The following is a 20624-nucleotide window of genomic DNA, read 5'->3' as shown; positions in this document are numbered from 1 at the left end:
TTGACACGTAAGGACAGCTTGCTTTCTCCGCCATCCTCCAGTCTCTTCGATCCTCACTTCGGCAACATAAACTCCTTGCAACAAATTCTCGAGACAACAGCGTCAGCCAGACTGGTGACGCACAGTTCGTCCTCGTCGATCTTGTAAGTCTTTTTTACCAGATTCACATCCGTAAACTCTTGCAGCCTCGAAATGGGTATCCTCTCTCCCTTGACGCTTTCCAAGATCTCCCCCAGCATGGCTCGCTCCTCGCCAGGTTTGTGTATCAGCATCACCAGGATGTTCCTATCGCCGTCGCCGATACCGAACTCGATCAAGGAACGAGATATGTTCTTCGACATGGACAGGTAGAACAAAACCTCCGTGTACACGGTCCTGGTGATCAGTCGATTTCGCTTAGCGCTGAGGGCGGCTTTATTGGCCGCCACCACCGCCTGAAAAGCATCGGTCATGAGCGCGACTTTTGCCACGCAACAGCGAAGCTTCCCGGCGACGAGCTTCTCGCGTATCTCCGAGGTATTCGCGACATCGGCGAACAGGTGCAACGTGCAGCAGAGGCCGGTCTCCTGATCCAGCTCGACGCTGTGATCATCCATGTCAGCTGTTACAGCAATTATCGATGATTGTAAATTAGTGCGTCAATCGACTCTGATCGCCCGGATGATCAATCTCGCGTTCGGTCTTCTGTTTAGAAAATGCCGCGACGGTCGTACGATCGCACGTCGCGTTTCAGTGATGACTGACAGATGCTCGTAAGACTCGTGCAATTCTGACTATTCTGAGCGAAACTCAGCACGACTAATAAATAATACGAAACATATCGCCGGTTTGGTTTGATGTATGTAATGAAGAATGCTTTGCCGTTTGCCGTGCCAGCCGTGCCGTGCGCTAACGCCATCTCTAAACATTTATGCCCGATCTACAATAGCTGTAGTAAGCTGTAGTAAGCCTCAAGATGTAAGGAATTGACCAATCACAGTCGATTATTCTCCTCACATTCGCCTGTAATTGGTCAATTTCTTACAGCTTGAGGCTTACTACAGCTATTGTAGATCGGGCATTACAGCTGGAAAAAGAATCGCGAATATGGTAAAGGAATGAGAGACGCGGGAAAGAAGAAAATTTATTGCACGTGGGTGTACTACTAAATAGAATAAAATAATTATAAATTGTAATAAAAATTTACGAGAATAAAAAATATTAAGAGTTAAATAACTGTTAAAATTACATTGATATAGCAACCGATTTTATACACACTCGGCACGCAATAACGAAAATATTAAAAATAGATAAATAAATATTGTACTATTTTTATGGTAACGAAAGAATTATATAATAACTTTGTCATATGTGGTTACTTTCTTCAGGAAAAATAAATTTAAACGATAAAACGTTGTAATACAATTAATATATTATTTGCTTAAAATTATTTTTCATGTTTTTAAATATATTTTTGTATAGGTAAACGTTCATGTAATATTTTTAAGTTATCCAGATGTATTATTTTTAAATTTTTTCGTTCATTATTTGCAATAATAAAATATATGGCTAAGTTGTTATTAATGTATTGAAAAATATATGTTAAAACGGAAATCAAATGTAGATATATAAAGTACACTTGGATATATAGAGATATGTGCGAAAGAATGTCATCTGCGACTATCACTACGTTTACGCGAGCGTTACTTCTGTAGTAACTTACGATATATATCACTCGTTTACGGAGTAAATTATCGTAAGTTACTATACAAAATCCCGTTTATTACGCGAAGGAATTATCGTAAGTTACTAATACAGAAGTAACGCTCGCGTAAACGTGGTATATATCATTAATCATAATTAATTTTAATTAATTGATTAAATTAATTAATTAAAAATTAGATAAAAGATATTAGAAATATTAAACGTCTTGAAGTTTGCAACTTCTCTACGAGAATGTGTGACATCTCATCTGTCAAATGACTGATAACATTGCACATTACGTTCTCGATACATAAAAATTGTGGATGATCATGATTGCCGTATTTTTTATACAATTGCAAGATTGGAAAAAATTAATTTCTCTCGTCGCCCATTATGACGGATGATACATCGGCCGAGAATATTTTAGAACAATTATTCGACTATGGTATTTCTCATCAATCAAACGTTACATATCGTTCTATTTTACAACATGCACATTTAATATATAAAATCCTAGTTAGCATCGTTTGTAAAAATCAAAAGAAAAATTATTTTGAATTACTTGCACAGTACAATTAGGGGTGGAATGGGGTTCGGAGAAACTTAAATCAGCGTGCCCTTCCAAAAAGGGAAAACCGAGAAAGAGATGTAAATCGAAACAAGCTGAAGAAGAAGACACCGACATAGGTCCACCTTGTACGGAGCAACGGTCGTACATACTTCCTAGTCAAATCTGTCCCAAAACGGCCTCTTGTTGTTATATAAAAATGCAGGTACAAAACAAAAATCAAATTGCTAATATTATCAACTGTCGTGCTTCCTAAACTGATTGTCAGGAAAACGTGAACTTTTTTTCATTATTGAACAATTCTCCGCATTTTATTATTATATATTTTGAATCGCCAATCGAATGAGGAAATCCAAACCACCCTTTTTGTATGATAAATTATCTTGTAAAGCAAAATTAACTATAGCTCACGAAATTAATAAAAGGCGAGAAATTGGGGGATTATTCAATGCAAGTTTTTAAGCGCAGAGTGAGAAAGATACACATGTATAAAATAAATTATTATTCTTATAATTATAGATAATTATCTCGATGTGATTAAATTTAAAATTAATTAACAACTTTTGCAATCCTCTCTTGTAAACAATTTTTGCGTTCCTGACTTATATTATTCTTCCATTGAACCCTTCAGTTGCAATAATTTACAGGATCCTTATGCCCCGTGCTGTTGCGAAACGAAGCCGCAACCACCCCCATGTCCCCCTAAATGCTATCGTCGACGACCGCGAGAACCGACCTGTGGCTGTGATCTCTGTAAAAAGAGGGTTGACAGCAAGTGCTGTGATCCGATCACGGCTTTTCGCAGTGCAGCCAGCGATTCCAAATAATTCGAGAAAGCATAGAAATTTGTAAGATTTAATTAGCTTAAGGTTATCTAAAAAAGAAGACACAAGCAGTAAAAGTGTGTTAAAATAAAAAGAAGCTAATAGCAATTATAATTACAATCACCGAATAATCAGATTTTCTGGTATATATATGCTCTATATACTTAAATATATGCTCCCTTAACATACGCTTTCTCTCTCTTTCTCTCTCTCCCCTACATATTGATCTCTCTTATAATTATTTATGGCAATTATTTTTATCGCTTTTGCATGAATCGACATTTCTTTGCGATTTGTTTTTCAATTCATACTACGTTTACGCGAGCGTTACTTCTGTAACAACTTGCGATAATTTACTCCGTGTAAACGAGTGAATTATCGTAAGTTACTACTGAATAAGTAACGCTCGCGTAATTGTAGTATCAATGTATATAGTAATTGTAGCGCGATCATATATTGCGATTTACGTATAAAATGATTACTCTGTAGGGAATGTTTAATGTAAAAGGTTTAATGGTTATTTCATATGATAACGTAAAGTAGAGGGATAGCAAAGGATATGGAATACAGCAAAATACAAGTGCGTGGCTCTTATTCTTTGTTTAGCTTGATATATCTTGTATATCCCACCTGTTTATTGGGATATACGCCATACGGCATTTTTAGAGACTGCGCACACAATATGAAAGGAATATAGGGAATAGGGAATAGGGAACAGTTCAATATTAATTCTGTAGTCCTCTGCTGGGGATCGATCATGTATCTTTTCCCCTAGGACGGAAATGTGAAAAGTGAAAAGTTTATCTCTTTCTATTCAACACCAATAGAAAGAGATAGTTACATAAAAGTTTTCACTTTTCACGTTTCCGCTCTAGGAAAAAAGTTACATGATCGCTAATCGCTACCCAGAAGGCAGCATCGTGCGCCTGCGCAGAGTATACAAAGTACACGTGCACTTACTCCACTAATAAATTATTGATACCTACCTATAACCTATATATGCAGCACAATCACAATTTGTATGAGGTATTTTGCACAGACGTCACAATATCCATCGTGTACGTTGTTGTTGATATCGTTGTAGATATCCACGTGTCCCTCGGATAAGGTGTGTTGTGTGGATAATAAGTTAACATAATAATAATATAACAACAGTAATAATATTAATAACATAATATTGTCTAGATATTGTCTCAAAATGCCGACGTTCTACGGTAAACGAAAAACAAGCCGAGGTGCTTGGACACAAGAGAATCTTGATAAAGCTCTCAAAGATTTACAAAAGGGAAACGTTTCAATAAGAGAAGTTGCTTTAAATAATAATATTCCTGAAAAGACCCTCGGGACTAGATTAAAACAAAATAATTTTATCAAAGGAAGATTAGGTAAGAAATGTTATCTTGGCGAAGAAGTTGAAAAACAGCTAGTAGAACACATTAAGAAACTTCAATCAGTAGGATTTGCACCTTCAAAAAAAGAAATAAGAAAAATAGCTTTTAATTTATCAGAAAAAATGGGATTGAAACAAGTTTTTAATATCGAGAAAAAAATTGCCGGATCGGATTGGTACAAGTCATTTATGAGAAGAAATCCTACACTAATTATTAGGAAACCCAGAAAAACGTCAAATGCAAGTGCGAATGCAATGAATAAACGACAAGACATTGATAATTACTTTCATTTATTGAAACAATGTCTCAATGATAATAACTTGATGAATAAACCAAGTCGTATTTACAACATGGATGAGACTAGTCTGCAACTGAATAATGAGCCTGATTTTATATTGGCTGCTGAAGACGGTAAAAATGTTCAAGCTCGTCAGTGTACCAAAATGGAAGAAACTATTACAGTAGTAGCTTGTTGTAATGCTGAAGGTTCATTCTTACCACCGTACTGTATATTTAAAGGTGTTAGAAAGCAAAAGACATGGGAAGAAAACATGCCACCTGGATCTGTTATTCAAATAAGAAAGGTATAATTTATTCTGTATCAAATTATATAGTTATTATTATGCATAATGTTTAATATATTACAAATATAAATGTATAATTTAATAAATAAATAACTAAATAAATAAATAAATAAAATAATAAGGAATGAAAAATAAAGAAATAAAAAAATAATTTTACAAATAATAATTTATATATTATAAATTAAATTGACAAATAAATATATGTGTATAAATTCTCATCTATAAAATTAATAAAGAAAACAATAAAATAGCAATTTATATTTTGGATTACAGGAATCCGCTTACATCAATGAACAGCTCTTTACGGATTGGCTGAAAAACCATTTTATTCCAAGAAAAAGTAGAGAACAATGTTTGTTGATTTTGGATGGTTATAGATTCTATATAAACTCTCCTGATATACTACAAATGGCCACGGACAATAATATCCATGTACTTTGCTTACCCAGCCATACTACAGACTATTTTCAACCACTTGATAGAGCATTTTTTGAACCTTTAAAAACATATTTTCGAGATGCTTGCTGTGAATGGGGTAATGCAAATCCAAACAAAAAGATTGGAAGAATTCATTTTGGTCTCTTATTAACAAAAGCTTGGTTACGAGCAGCTACTGTCCAGACGGGAATATCAGGCTTTAGAGAGACAGGAATACACCCTTTCTGTCCATCAGCAATACCAGAACATGCATATCTGGAAAATGCAGTTCCACATGAGGATTCCTCTTCTTCAGAAGAAAGTGATAAAGAGATATTAACAAATTTATTAAGCACTCCTGTAACAAATTTATCAAGCACTCAGATGTGCATAATGACAGATGAAAGTATGGCGCAGCCTGGACCGAGTAACTCATATCAGCAACGTGTCTTTTTAGATACAAGTCAAGAAAATGAAGTCATTAATAAAATTGATTCAAGTGAAGAAAGTGAATGCGAATGCGTTGAATGTTACGAATCGTATGACAATACATTGCCCAAAGTAAATTGGATTCAGTGCATTAAATGCAATAAATGGTTGCATAAAACATGTACCTTATATTATAATATATGTAACTTATGTAAAAGAATGGAACTAAAAAGAGCAAAAGAAGATAAAGATAAAAAAAAATTTAAAGAAACAAAGCTTTTATGAGGAAGCACACACACACACACACACAATAAAAAAAGAGGACATTAAATAAAGAAAACTTTCAAAAAAAGGGAAAAAGAGCAAAAAAAACTCGAGAAAGAAAAGTTAAAAAGTATTAAAGTTGAAAAGTAAAATATTCTCAAATAAGTTTAATTACAGTTAAAAATTCAGCTACTCTGTGTTACTTTAAAGATATTAGTATGAATAAAGTTTATTAACATAGGTATTAATAAATGTAAAGATTTCATGCATTATAATAATTTTTTTTTTTTTAAGAAAGGAACGAAATATTTCCTATGTGTTCTCTTTCCTTCTTTTTTGTATAACTCGTATAATTTTTTTATCGTATAAATAAAAATATAATGATTGAATAATTAATAGTAAATAGCCTTCAAAATTATCTTAGCGTAATAAAGCGAAATATATCTCATTGGAATTTTAATCTGATTAAATATATAAAATTTCTTGCACATGTAATCGTAATTTAATCCTTCTATCATCTAAATTCTAATATAGATATTTATTTCAATTGTTTCAATAGTAAATCTAACATTTCATGCATTAAAATCATATTTTCAGAAAATGAATTATTGAGCAATGACGCCCACTTTAGATAATCTATAATCAAAATTTTGTTTATAACTTTACATTGTGCATTTTTATATATCTGTATTTTATATGTCTGTAAAGTACATATTTATACGCATTTAAATACATGTTTAATGTATGATATGTATTCTTATTCTTCTCAAATATTTTTCGTATTATATTAAATAATATGTCGAATTATATTTTGAATTTCGACACAAATTATAGATCGTTTAAAGTGTCCTTTGATAGATTGCTTAAAATAAATATACTAAATATTTCCTTCATCGAATATACGTATTTTACATTTTACGTTCCAAGAAGTAGAAGAGCCTATATTTAAGAAACATTTGAAATTCTAAGTGGAAATATCTTGTATGTTTCTGTTTGCCACGCATCAGTGTTCTCCGGAATTGATTATAATAATAAATTGCGCGCGCAGTATACTCATCGGTTATTCAGGGGGAAGGTTAAATTTAGGTGTTTCGTTCACTTCTAGTCAGAACACATCGTACCTATCTACTCCAGCACACCAGAGTTATCAGAGTTATCGGCGGTGTTTGACTAGCGCCTGGCGCGCGATCGATCCATCAGTTGTCTCCAAGATACGGCGTTTGTTCCAGCCGAAGTATCGAAGATCCCGTTGCTTTAAACGTAAGTCGACAATAATGTTCCTCGAATTGGGAATTATACGTTTCTTTATCGCGTACACGCCATTCCTGCGATCGCCCATTTTATGTCGTACTTTTCCGTGTACAATGGAACGATATCCGATGGGAAATGGGAAACTAATCTACCGTAAGATAAATCTAACAAAAAGACACCATTAATGTCACGACGAACTACATCACGTATTTAAAAGATTGCTTTCGGTCATTCTGGGGCATCGGTATTTTTGAGTATTATCGGCACATTATCAACATGTCGGTTCTTTTAACAGCACAGCGATACCTTCGGTAAAAAAACGTTCGTTTATTACAGTAAAGTTTATTACATTCATTTGTATTGAGCTTTCGATTTCGCGAAGGCGATCGGCATCAATTATATACGAGAAACGAGAAACTGTCGAGAAAACTTTTGTCGTTAGCCGATGTTTTTTTTTTACAACGGTCTGATGGACTTCTTTTCTATTTAATTACGTAAATCGCTAATTAGCGATTATGCGTATTAAAACCGGAGTGATATACAATATATCTGTACAGTTACGTAATTAGTTTAGCGGAATTTCCCGTTTCTTATCATTCCGCGAATTTAGGAAGTTAAATCCATCTTTAATTACTGCGGCGATAAACACGGCACACGTACAACGTTTTAGAATGGTAAATTCCTTAACGAATTGGAGCTGATGTTTTTCCCGAATTAATTTCGAAACCATTTCCGATTTACATCCGTTTCTATCAGTGTAGATTAACTTTGATCTCGGCTTAACTTATTATACTTCTTACTTTTTATCTTTCTCTAATGTCCATTTCTACCAATGCCGATTAACTTTAATCTCGGTTTAACTTGCTTTTTATCCTTTTCCAATTTTAAGAGCCAGAAAAAAAATGAAAAGTAAGTTAAACCGAGATTAAAGTTAATCTACATTGATATAGAAATAAATATTAATGGAAACAAGAAAGAAAGACTTCTCGCGCACTGAACATCAAACATCAAACATCACACTAAATATCTTTACGCTTCACACACTCTGTATCGATACTATTTATTTCTATTCCGACAAGTCCTCGTTGTGTTGAAGAGCAAACATTAATTAATAACAGCAAAATCAATTATTATTATTAATTTATTATATTTCTTGTTGTGCAAAATATTTCGATAATACATATAATAAAATTCTCCATAAAAATGTAATCCACGAGCATCATCAGCCAAACTAGTTGTAAAGAGAAGGCTCATGCTCATGACAATTCTCGCATTTTTTAAATTTGTATACTTTAATCTTTTTTATCTTATAACTTTCCGTAAATTTTCGTCCGATCGTTTCCGATCGAAACGGACCGTAGGCGTGCGCGATTAGCCTACAATATCACATAGATAATGTTTATAATTGTCTTGTTTGATGAGTCAGTCATCAGTTAGTCGAGCTGTTCGCCAACTCGACACCTGTTGATACGCTCACAGGCACAGGCATAAGTATGCCGTGTTTTCTGTCGACAGTGTCGACCAAGTCGCGGTATCGATTCCTGGCCACGATACCCGACGGCGATACCTCGACCTGACGAGGTATCGCACGAGTGACTTGGGATGATCGATCATAACTCGATGACGATTGACATGGTGGACGAGTGAGTGCGAAACGCAGGATTTACGGAACGATTCGCGCAACTGCGTACTTATAAATATCGGAAACCACCAAGTGCCGAAAGCTCGTGTTTGCTGCTTTTCCCGTCAATCGCCGATTGGTAAATTAACTCGCCAGATTTATCGTAATGATTGTCCTGCGACAACGACGCACATCGGTACCTCGTTTCGTGGCTCGTATATGAATCATACCGTCGCGAGGAAATACCTTACAGTTCGTCGGGTGACGTCAATGTTTAATTAGCTGCGCAATTGAAGATTCCACTCTTTGGGGGCCGGAAAAACGAAATAATTACAATTAAATAATTATAACTGCAAATAATTTTGTAATTGCATGATCGATGTATGTATATAATTATATGTCAATCGATATGATTTATAATACGATATGATCTATCGATATGATTTATAGTGATTATCGAAGTAGCTCTTGCAAAAATTTGATTCCCGTTTCTTACATTAAAGTAGAAAATAATTTATCTTTTATTTAAATTAAAATTAAATCGTCGGTATAGATTGATGATATATCTCGATGCATGACTGAATATTATAATAATATCACGTGATATTTGTAATTCCTCTGTCATTCCTTTTAATTTAATATAGTTATTTAAAATATGGTGTGTATTTAACATAGAAAACTTCTTTTGAAAAAGCTTTAAGATTTTAAAGAAATTTTTTAGTTTTTTGAATACTTATAAGTTTCTGAAATGTTATAATTTTTGGCTTGAAGTAATATAAAGACAGTTATTCACAATACGTCAGATTCGATTATTGATTTATTTGCGTGCTCAAAGTAAAGTCGGAGATTAAAAAAAAAAACTTTTCTTTGCATTTTACAACGTACTTACTCTCGTTGCATAGAAGTATAAATTTTGAAATAAATAAAAGTATCTTTCGGATTTTCCAAACAGCCTCGTATTCAAGGTTGTAATAATACTTTACGGAATGTCGGTTACGTTTATATATCAAAGACCTTGAAACAACACAGAAATACACGACGTATACTATAAACGTATGTACTATAAGCATATATGAATAAACGCAAACATGTCGAATATAATAGAGTATATATAAGTGTAATAATATTTTAAATACAATTGTCTTTATTTAGTTTGAATTAAGAAGTAAGTACGTTCGATGAACATCAAATTTTTCACGAGCAAGAAATCTATAATATTTATACGTATAAAATATCTGAATAATAATGAAAGAAAGTAGGGATTCCTGTGTTTATGTATAGTTACAGAGAAATAATACAAATATTCATGAATATATAACTTTAGAGATTTTACATAATAATTAAACAATAGAATTAATTTTTGAAATAAAAAATTACTATTTTTTTTAAATCATTAAATTATTTACTTGCCGTCTTCATCTCATTGTAAAGCTAATTAAAAATCTTTGCGTACGTCAGTCGCTTCTTCCATTTCTTTTGCTTCTCCTCATTTCCCTTTCTCCCAGCATACTTTCTATTTACTCAGTATACGTATTATGGAATTGTTTAGTTATTTCCTAGATATCTATTATGTTTTCTAGGAAATATAGAATAATTCCGATCGGAATCCATTCCGAAAAGTTCCATAATACTTACCCTGATCTGTTAATGGAAAATTTGGGAGGAAAGCCGGTTTATCTCGGGAGATCTTTTATCGACGGATTCTTAAAAGCTAACGGTGATGTGAAGCAGGTAGCAAAAGTTAAAATAGCTGACCGTTCCGCATAATTTGGTGACGCAGCTATAGACTGTCTTCGATGACGCTATTGTGTAACGAGAAAAGCACTCGGATTTCTACATTTATTTTCTTACGTTATATATTAGTTATGTTCGTTGAACTTGTAAGAAAAAAAGAAAATTACTTACGCTCCTAAATTAATTGGCAAAAATCATATAAAGTTTCATAGTTCCCCTAAACTATGAGCAGACTATAATGGTTGCTTTTGCACCAAGCTCCGCTTAGGTTAGTTTTCATTAATTGAAGTAAATTAAATATATTTATTTAAAACTAGCATGCCCCGCCGGGCTTCGCCCCGGCCCCGGTATTTGGTGTATTTGGATATCTTTCTAGATTAATTTTTTTTGTTATTATGCTATTCGAGGCGGAGACGAATCCAACAAACCATAGATCATTAAAATCTGTCCAGCCGTTCTTGAGTTATAAATGGTGTAACTAACCCGACTTTGTTTTATATATATATATAGATAATTTTTAACTCTTGGGAAGTTTGAAATAGTACGTGCAATCCTAAGAAAATTAAAAAACCGCCTATCTAGATTTTCAATATCTTATCTATTCTCGAAATGCTCGATTTCGTTTAATTCATTCTTATACCGTCGTCTTTGTCGCGAGACTACGATATAAACAAGCTGTAACGTCTCAAACTACAGGATAATCCCGTAGAATAACCGGTTTTGCCGCGTAATATATCTCTCCACGCGACTTTTCCCTGTTCGTCTCCGTAGGAAGCATATTTTTTTACGGCGATGGATATAAACTTGGCCGTATTGTAAGATAATAAAAGTCACAGCGAGATAAACATAAATATTCTCACACTCTAGTCTGGTCTAAAATATAGCAGCGTAAAAATATTCATTAATTTTTTGAATAAATAAGATTAATTGAATTTTCCCTCACGATACATCGCGTAATCCGATTAAAAAATCCAAATATATTATTTCTCATTATATAATATTATTAAAAAAAAAAAAACGAAAATTAATACTCACTAAAAACAGATTAATATGCTTTTCTTGTAATTAACAGGCCGAATGTAATGCTTATGTAACACTCAACCAACTTATAATTAACGAACGAAATATATAAATATTATATTAATTCGAAAGATAGAGATATTAAACTTTTCTTTCTTTTCCTTTTTTAACCATTTTCCTAAGCTTTGTTTTCTTCTGTCCACTTTTCTGTTTGTTGTTTCTCATGTCTTTTCCGCGCCACAACAGTTCGTTAAGACAAGAGTATGTATAAAAAATGCAGATGAGAAGCGCACCTGCACAAATGTTTGCCCGATTACTTATGGAGATCAAAGTCGAGGGAAAGTGTTAGTACGTTTATGAATTTAACCTTGCACTGGGCAACTGGTTTCCTAGAACTGGTTTCGTGCCACGTAAAAATAAATCCTTCGCTCAGTAGGATCTTTCCAATGATATCGTTCAAAAAGATACCAAAAGGTCTAAAATATAATTTTCCATAACTTAACTCCATAACATCTAACTTCAATATTGTTATAATTAGCAAATGGAAAGAAACAAAATAAACCCACGCACAGAATGATGTGAAAAATACAGCGACAAAATCGGTGAGATGACTGGGGCAAAACAGAGAATCAAAAATTGAAACCGTTCGACTTCGACGAGTCCAATCTCCGATGCCGCAGTAATTTCGTGATGATAATTCTTAGTCAAGTGTCAGGTGTAGTAAAAAGAATCTAGAGGAATTATTTTTACAAAAATGATTGTTTATAGCTTGACTCTACTGACCATATTTATTAAATCGTAATCTTCACGTTTCGGACCATTGGTTTTGGTCCTTTTCATGTATGATCTAATCGTAAGTCATAAAAGTAAAAATGTGGCTTTCTACAAAATATCCTTATATATACCAATTGTAAAGTTTTGTCTAGAAAGTTATAGCAAATTTTTTTATTATCCCACATTTTTATTTTTATCTTTACTTATAGATTACACTTGAAACGGACCAATGGTCGTTGTGAAAATTACGATTTAATAAATACGGCCAGTTGGGTCGAACTAAACGATCATTTTCGTTACTTATTACTGGCGAAGAAAAGGATTATTTTTTCTGTCAATTATCTTCATACGATATTATACCCGCGGGTTCAATCTCCGCGGTTAGGGGAAGTCTCCTTTGCGCTCTCCGTCCTTGAATCGAGCCGCGCTCGATCACGATCCAAGTCGACAATTGGCGCGAAAAATCCGGCAGTCAGCTTTTCGCGCAGGTGAAGGCGAGGAAGGAGGCGACGATCGTTGCGCGATTGCATTTTCGGATCTCCCTGGGTAGCCGCGTGTTTGTATTCCACGCCGGGTATGACGCGTGCACATACCTCAGGGTCGCGATCGCGGATCGATTAAGGAGCACCGACACCGATTCGAGTCGCACGGACGCGCGCTTCCTCACGATTGGTCGTGCCACTGCGATCGTACACGTCGACGGACGACGGACTTGTTTCTCTTGGCGGGGGCTGGGGTTTTCCTGAGGAGAGATACGGGCTTTTTATGTTCGCTCGCCGGATCGTCCTCCGCAGTAAGCATTCGGTGTTCGAAGGAGACAAGTTTGTTGAGCAAGATGCGTACACGTAAGTAGATTCCAACTAATCCAGTAAGGAAGCGAGCTGATCGGATTTATTCAATTGAGTTCAAGTTTATTTATTTCTTCGTTCACGATCGACATCGGGCGCGAGCAAACTGAAAATCCCTCCTTTATAGATCCGCGAAATAGGGACTAAAACTGGTGTAATTTCGATGACTTAAGATTTCCCGAGGTTATGAGGAAGTGACATGCTTATTTGTGATAATTGTGACGTCTCGTAACCGTAAAGATTGAAACCCGATATAATCTTGCGAAGATTGAAAGAAATAATTCCCAAGTTCTTTTTATCTGCGTCTAAAAGATTTAACCGAATAATAATTGTAGACATATTTAAACTTCCAGATCTGTTTTATCGTCTGTAAAAATATCTTCGCGCTTTAGAAATTGGAGAAATTCTTATTATATATATTAATTATATGTGTATAATTTTGTGTATAATCTCACATATTGTCTCTTAGATTTACATGTATTTATGAAAGTAATTGATCGATATGTTATAAAGTTGTATTTTATAGAATATATTAGTGTTTGGAATTTTTCAATTAAGCATAACACGCGTAAGCAAATCGTTCGATTCCTACTTGATTCCGTTCCGATTAGTTTATTTTGACTTGAAAGTCACCGCTTTTATTATTGTCCTTGCCTACGTGACATCCCTTCACATAACTTTGAGAAGTCACAGTATATGAAAATTTTTTCGAAGAACTTTGAAGGACTACAAATTTATTGATTATTTTATTCAACTTATTTCTATTATATACTGGAAAAAAATATATTCTAAATCCAAACATAATTTTAACAATAGAGGATTTATTCAAACATCCGCGCGCTTGCATACAAACATTTTCAAATTCACAAAGAGACTTTCTCAAATTTTTAAAGTTAACCCCCTTGCACACAATGCCAGGCAACAGGCAATAGGCACAGAATTTCCAACGTGACGGAAACTCTGTTCCTATTGCCTGTTACCTAGCATTGTGCAAGGGGCTTTAAATCCAACTTTGATATACATTTGCTACAAAATTGTGCGTTTATTTGTCGAGAATTTACAAAAAAAAATATTGCAAAAGATTTAATATATATAAAAAGAAAGGACTTTCGTGCCAAACGAAATTGCGAAAGGGCATTCGAGAGCTAATATGGTGAAAAACTGGTGAAAGAGGATAAACCCGAAATTTGATTTTTTAATTAGATTCTTCTTAGCTTCATCTTAATTCCTTTCGCGTCAACAAGATCAAATAGACCATCGATTACCTTTGCAACCGCGATAACCCCAAACGCGCTCTCTCTCTAGCTCTCTCTCTCTCTCTCTCTCTCTCTCTCTCTCTCTCTCTCTCTCTCTCTCTCTCTCTCTCTCTCTCTCTCTCTCTGCACAAGAACGTGCCGTTATTGGACACACAAGTCTGGCCGAATCCCTTCTGATACGACGACGTGTTATCGATACGCACCGAATTGACGTACCGGCGATAATGCTCTCCGGCGAGTCATAATTCTGAGACTCCAAGGTGATCCGTGCCGGATACCATTCTCGCCCGGTGTGATTCATTTCCAGAGTTGCGCAGCGTGAACTTTTCTTTCATTATCGGTTGATTAATACCGTCACATCAGAATTAACCAGATTTGCTTTGCGTTTATAATGCACGATGCATCTGATTAGCTGCGTATAGATTTATCGCGGGATATCTCGACGCGATTATACTGCTTCCGTGTTACGCATCGTGCTTGAGTTCTTTATCAGACAAAGAAAAAAAAAGAAAAAAAAAGAAAGATTTTGAAGGAACGGTATGCGTTAGTTTGAAATTTACGTAAACGTACGGCTTGTTATGTTTTATAAAAATTTAGAATGAATATAAAAGAACTATATCGCACACACACCGAGAAGAATACTGTTACAATTCAAAAATTCACAATTTTTAAGAGAGGAAAAACAAATTTAATTCAATTTTTTTTTTAATTGGGAGATAATTAACGCAGTTGCAATTATGACATTTTGTTATAATGAAACTTATACTTTTTTTTCCCAAGATATTTGCTTGAAGACGTGCCAATTCACTTATGGCACTATTCATCCAGCGACCGCAACTTAATCCGGTTAAAAGAATAATGACACTTCTGCTTCCGTGGGGCGAATTTTGCATATAGGACTTGTAACACTATTATAGCACGTAGGAAACACCTTAGGCTATACTTTTTATGGACTGAACTCAAAATCGAAATTTTTTAAGTTGTATTTTTCTCGGCGATATAGTCTTCTTGCGAATAATCAATCATCGTAAGAGTTACGTACTATTTTTACATCGATGAGCAATGAAATCGCATTAATGTTCAACGTATCACTTCTTCTAGCGTATATAAACGTGTAAAAATAAGTAAATAAATTCAAAAATGAGATAACGAGATAACGCGTTCGATTCACGATGCAATGGAATTCTTTTCCATCATGTCGCAATTCCGATGCGATAATATTTATCTTGCGCTTGATGTTATTCTAGACACAAAACACAACAAACCCAGTAAAACTTTATCGTTCATATCAATTTTAAAATTTTACATAAGCGATAATTTAAGATACATATACATTACGTTTCATAAAAAACGATTTATCTCCCCATAAATTTGCAATACACGAACATAATTATGCGACTTATCACTTATTTTTAGTTTACACATTGAAGGCATTTCATGCTTTTAACATAAAATAATATGCAAAAGAAAATAATCAAAAGTACTCTTTTAATTCTTTGCAAAAATTCTATAAAATCTTATGCGATCATAAGATAAAGTCGTGCGTCATTAATATCAGGAAAAGAAAAAAAATGAAGATGAACGAAGAAGAAGAAACTCGTAATTTCCGGGGAAAAATTCCTGAATTTAATATAATTATACTATATATAGAGAGCTTACAACGGCATGTCGATTGATCGATTAAATTTCAATTAAATTATTCCGGTAGTGTTTCTATCAGAAAAATAACATCCGTCTCTTTTAAAGTAAATTTTCCATTCATTTCTTCTCTAAACATGTGGAAGTCATTACCGCTATCAAGAAAGAAACCATTGCACTAAACAAGATTACTGTCGTATCTTTGTCCGCCTATATCCATCGTATATATGTATCTAGTTGTCATACATGATTAGTCGTAAGCACATAATGTGACTGTTACATTAGCAATCTTAATCGGGTTTTCCCCGACGAGGCTCCAGGAAACATCATCAGTTTAATGGTCCTGCGATATTCTTGTTTGTTATTTCTGTTTTATCGCGTTAAATGCAGTGATATCTTGTCATATATTTTGATATTGATTAACTTTTATTTTAAATAATTCTGGGAATTATACGAGCGTCATATTTTGCGTAATATTTTGCAATGCGATGAACATTTTGCAATATATTTAATGACATTTCAATTACTTGACATAAAAAAATCTGCAAGCGTTCTTGGAAAATTTAATTTCTACCAAAGTTACGCTGAGAAAAAAAATTGTTAATCCCAAAAAATATTTCGTCCGATACGTTCAACTAAACATTTTAGTTGAACTACAAACATTAGTTGTTTCAACAATTTATTTAGTTTCTTTAATCAAGAATTAATTAATTCAACTAATGTTTAGTTAACTAACTAACAACATTGCAAAAGTCTGCAAATTTTATAACAACATTAAATTTTGCAACAACGTTAAGAAAAATAATTTCAGTTTTATAACAATATTAAGTTTTGTGAGAACATTAAGAAAAAAATCAAAAGTAATGATTTTTCTATAAAATAATGTCACTTTTAACAAAAACTATTTTTAGAATACTGATTTTTACTTTTATTTTTATTTTCATGTTTATAATCTTCTGACGTCTTATTTTTATCAGTTTAAAAAAAAATGTTACATATATTTATTAGCATAGCGATAGCGATATAACTTGACGCAATTTATTTTCGATTTAGCACAATTGTTGTTGCAAGCACAAAATTTTTCAATAGTTAGAGATATCGATAGAAAAAGATTTAATGATATCGATAGATATCATTAAACAGACATAATATTGACACATTCTTTGCGCTTGTCAGCATATATATAACGGTCCGCAAGTAATATGTACTTTATATTCTTTTCGTGATCGTTTTTGTTACGCAACAATGTAATTATCTATATGTGCAGAGTGTCCCAGGTTCATTATCCTCCCTTCAATGGCAAGCACTGAAGGCCAAAGATCGAACGACTGTTCTCTCCGTGTCCAATCAATTGCCGAATGAAAACAACTGCATGAGAAAACTAATGGATTCTGATTTAATAAAGCTTAAAAAAAAACAGATTACAAAACGTTATAACATTTAATTAACTTAAAAAATTCAATATAGACACATGAAGATGTGTACGCGTATCACAAGAAATTCAACTCGTCGAGATCGCTTTCTATTCGTGTTTCGAAGGAAACTTTAGCTTGACAGGAAGTTATAATTCAAAAAATTAATTGTCAAATAAAATTTGAAGGAGAAGATTGGGGCGAGTGTTTGGAAGGAAAGACGGTTAAATAACCCGCATGCCTCGCCGCATGTTATATTGACATCCCACCAGCGCGGTCGTGTTTATCGCCAGTTATATAAATTGTCAAACTTTTGCCCTCTCGACAGAACCGGGGTCGCGTCTATCTGCTGTGAAATAATATTTTCCATTATCGCTACGGTATCGCCTGCCCGTATCCTTGTTTGTCACGTTCCTTGTATAGCTCTCTGAGAAACTCGGGGCGTAATCCACTTCCGATTTACCTTAGCGGCTTGTGTGTAGGGGCAATTATTCCGCGTTGGAATTTAAATGAAACATGGACGATCTAAATGAAAAAAAGAGAGAATGACGTCTTAGCTTCAAGAGCATACGGTCTGTCGAAAACAGGTTTATGTCGTGCGATTAAAGAAGACGATGAAAAGTGATATACATTTATGTTTGGCTTGAATCATTCGCCTTGAATACACACGCTCGCGTGAACTGAGCAATCATTTATGTAATTATTCATTACATTGCTTAGTCATATAGAAATTTCCTTCGCGCAGTTTTAATTGCACTCCTACTTTGTTAATTCCAGAAAGAATTTAATTTTATACTTATTATTTTTCTTTTTATGCAATTAAGGAGGTTCGATGGCTTCATCGGAGGGAGTAGTGGGACGCGGGGGTTCTGGAAACAGCGCACTAGCGTTTGAAGTAGTGGGAATGAAGGGGATTGCTTTGATTGGTCGCCGCGTGCGTATAATGCGTGCTGCTGTTCACGTCGTTCACGACCGTGGCAGTCTAGCAGACGAAAAATCAAGCACGTTAGGCTTTAATAATTAATTTTTCTACGAAATGTGCGGTAACCTTTCCCTTTCTTTCGCTCATTTATTTGTAAATTATTAAGTTACATGTGCATATTTTTCTTTCCTTATTATTTGCATTTTTTCTTGTACTTATTTCATTCTGAAGGTATATGCAATATATAATTTCCCATAAAAACCTATGTTAAAAATGCAGCCAGTTTCATGAAATTTTAATATGTTGTTCTGGAATGCAAAATAGAATTATGTGAATTTTTTGGGAATTTTTCACCGTCCCGTTTTAAAAAAAAATCTAATCCAGAAATTGTATTTTTTAAATTTTTGGAGTAGATTTTTTTCAAAACGGAACGGTGAAAAATTCCTAAAAAATTCACATAATTCTATTTTGCATTCCAGAACAACATATTAAAATTTCATGAAACTCTCTGCATTTTGTTGTAGCCATCGAACCTCCTTAAATTGCATTAAACTAATCGTTTGCAAATGTTTATGATATTCATATTTCAGTTTCTCGACTTAACTGGCATTTATGATATACATAATTATACACGTATTATAATACAGCACAAAGTAATTCGTTAGTTATTGAAATCAAACGATCTGCGAAAACCATTGTATTATTTCATATTTAATGCACGTGTAATGTACCTGGTATAGGGGAACGCGTCAGTAAATCGATATTACGTTAGAATGTTTAATATCCGTGTGAAAAATTATGATATGATTATATTATTATTGAATGATTACTAATACTAACTATTACTATTACTAATAGTTATCCCATCTTACGACATGCACATACGATTCATCGTGACAATTACAACGATTAAAAAAACAAGGTAATCAAAAGTAACAAAATGAGTGCAAAAAATATATTTGCGATTGGAAGATATGCAAAATATTTAATTGGACAATCAACTTTATTAAATTTTTTATTCTATGCGGGCGAAAAGTAATAAATGAATATTTTTTATTCAACGTCTAAAATAATTGTTAAATATCTGTATCATTGTACGTGCCTTGTGCCGCTAAATACCTAAGTACAATTCTTTAAAGATCCGATTTTCATGTTTATTTTCATATTCTCGAGTTTATCTGTAAACGGTTATCGATAAACCGTTGATCATAAAACGTCGTTTCATTACTTGTATGAAAACGTTATTGGCCTTCGGATCGTTTTAATCTTTATATCGCTTTTTGAAAGGCTCAAATATTATGCAAGTGCACAATTTGTAAATATGTGAATGTATAAGATTTTCAACGAACGTGTTTACCTTGGACGACATGTCCGACACCTCATTTTGATTTATATGCGACCTTCGAGCGCAGGTGTTAATCAATTTTCGTCAGTAATCCTAATAACGCTCAAAGCGATGATTCTTTCAGCGGCGTTATATTTTAACACAACACGGTATTATTACCGTATTAAAATATTGGATTAGTAAAGAGATATTGTTTATTTTATTTTAAGGATGATCGCATAAACGTAAAATATTTAAAACTTTGTGTCATTGTTAATATTAAAATTATTAATCCAGTAGAAATAATTTTGTAACTTTTGTTTGTTTATTATGCGTCTTGACTATTATTGATGGCTGTACTGAATTTTGCGGTGAATCATGAATATATATACTATATATTGAATCTTTTTGTTATTACAGTACAAAGAACTTTCTTGGCATTTTGCCTGTTTGCATCAACCATGGCCACACCAACTGGAAAAAATTTGGCCCTTCAGGCTGTTTCTCAGGGTGCTCATTTGTTCTCTACTAACTTTGTCAAGGTATGTTAATTGAATTTAAATATTCTTGAAGTTCTATTAGACTCTGATATTGTATACAATTGTATACTCTCGTATTATTTATGAATGTAATATCATATATATTAACAATTATGAGAAAACAG

The 20624-nt window shown here is 33.6% G+C and overlaps 3 protein-coding genes across 29 annotated transcripts in view; 2 read left to right on the top strand and 1 right to left on the bottom strand.

The window, feature by feature from the left end:
- Positions 1 to 7: 7 nt before the first annotated feature.
- LOC143903285 (EKC/KEOPS complex subunit TPRKB) lies at positions 8 to 833 on the bottom strand. Its single transcript, XM_077416777.1, has one exon. The coding sequence runs from the start codon at positions 594 to 596 to the stop codon at positions 54 to 56; it is 543 nt and encodes a 180-aa protein (XP_077272903.1). The 5' UTR covers positions 597 to 833; the 3' UTR covers positions 8 to 53.
- A 3200-nt stretch (positions 834 to 4033) lies between these two features.
- Positions 4034 to 6648, top strand: LOC143903279 (uncharacterized). Of its 2 annotated transcripts, XM_077416755.1 has the most exons (4): positions 4034 to 4183; positions 4261 to 4460; positions 4584 to 5050; positions 5324 to 6648. In XM_077416755.1, exons 2-4 carry the CDS (start codon positions 4274 to 4276, stop codon positions 6179 to 6181), a joined length of 1512 nt encoding a protein of 503 aa, XP_077272881.1. In that variant the 5' UTR covers positions 4034 to 4183; positions 4261 to 4273; the 3' UTR covers positions 6182 to 6648. The 2 variants fall into 2 exon arrangements, with proteins under 2 accessions (XP_077272881.1, XP_077272880.1); XM_077416754.1 differs by having other exon boundaries at positions 4261 to 5050.
- A 752-nt stretch (positions 6649 to 7400) lies between these two features.
- The window catches only part of LOC143903281 (serine protease inhibitor 3/4-like), a 43081-nt gene continuing 29857 nt past the window's right edge, over positions 7401 to 20624 (top strand). For 21 of the 26 annotated variants that reach the window (XR_013258674.1, XR_013258675.1, XR_013258672.1 and 18 more), the window contains exons 1-2: positions 13246 to 13405; positions 20381 to 20502. Coding sequence is in view for 19 of the 26 variants with exons in the window: in XM_077416760.1 (XP_077272886.1) it covers positions 13396 to 13405; positions 20381 to 20502 (132 nt within the window). In the remaining 7 variants the exon portion in view is untranslated. Of the gene's footprint in view, positions 7421 to 9030; positions 9172 to 13245; positions 13406 to 20380; positions 20503 to 20624 lie in introns of those variants that run through there. The other 5 variants (XM_077416762.1, XM_077416759.1, XM_077416772.1 and 2 more) reach the window with 3 other exon arrangements.

Source organism: Temnothorax americanus, unplaced genomic scaffold, assembly GCF_048541705.1.
Source record: "Temnothorax americanus isolate GAGA-0224 unplaced genomic scaffold, ASM4854170v1 Scaffold45, whole genome shotgun sequence".
In the NCBI taxonomy this organism is placed as follows: Eukaryota; Metazoa; Arthropoda; class Insecta; order Hymenoptera; family Formicidae; genus Temnothorax; species Temnothorax americanus.
This window is presented reverse-complemented; position numbering and strand designations above follow the sequence as displayed.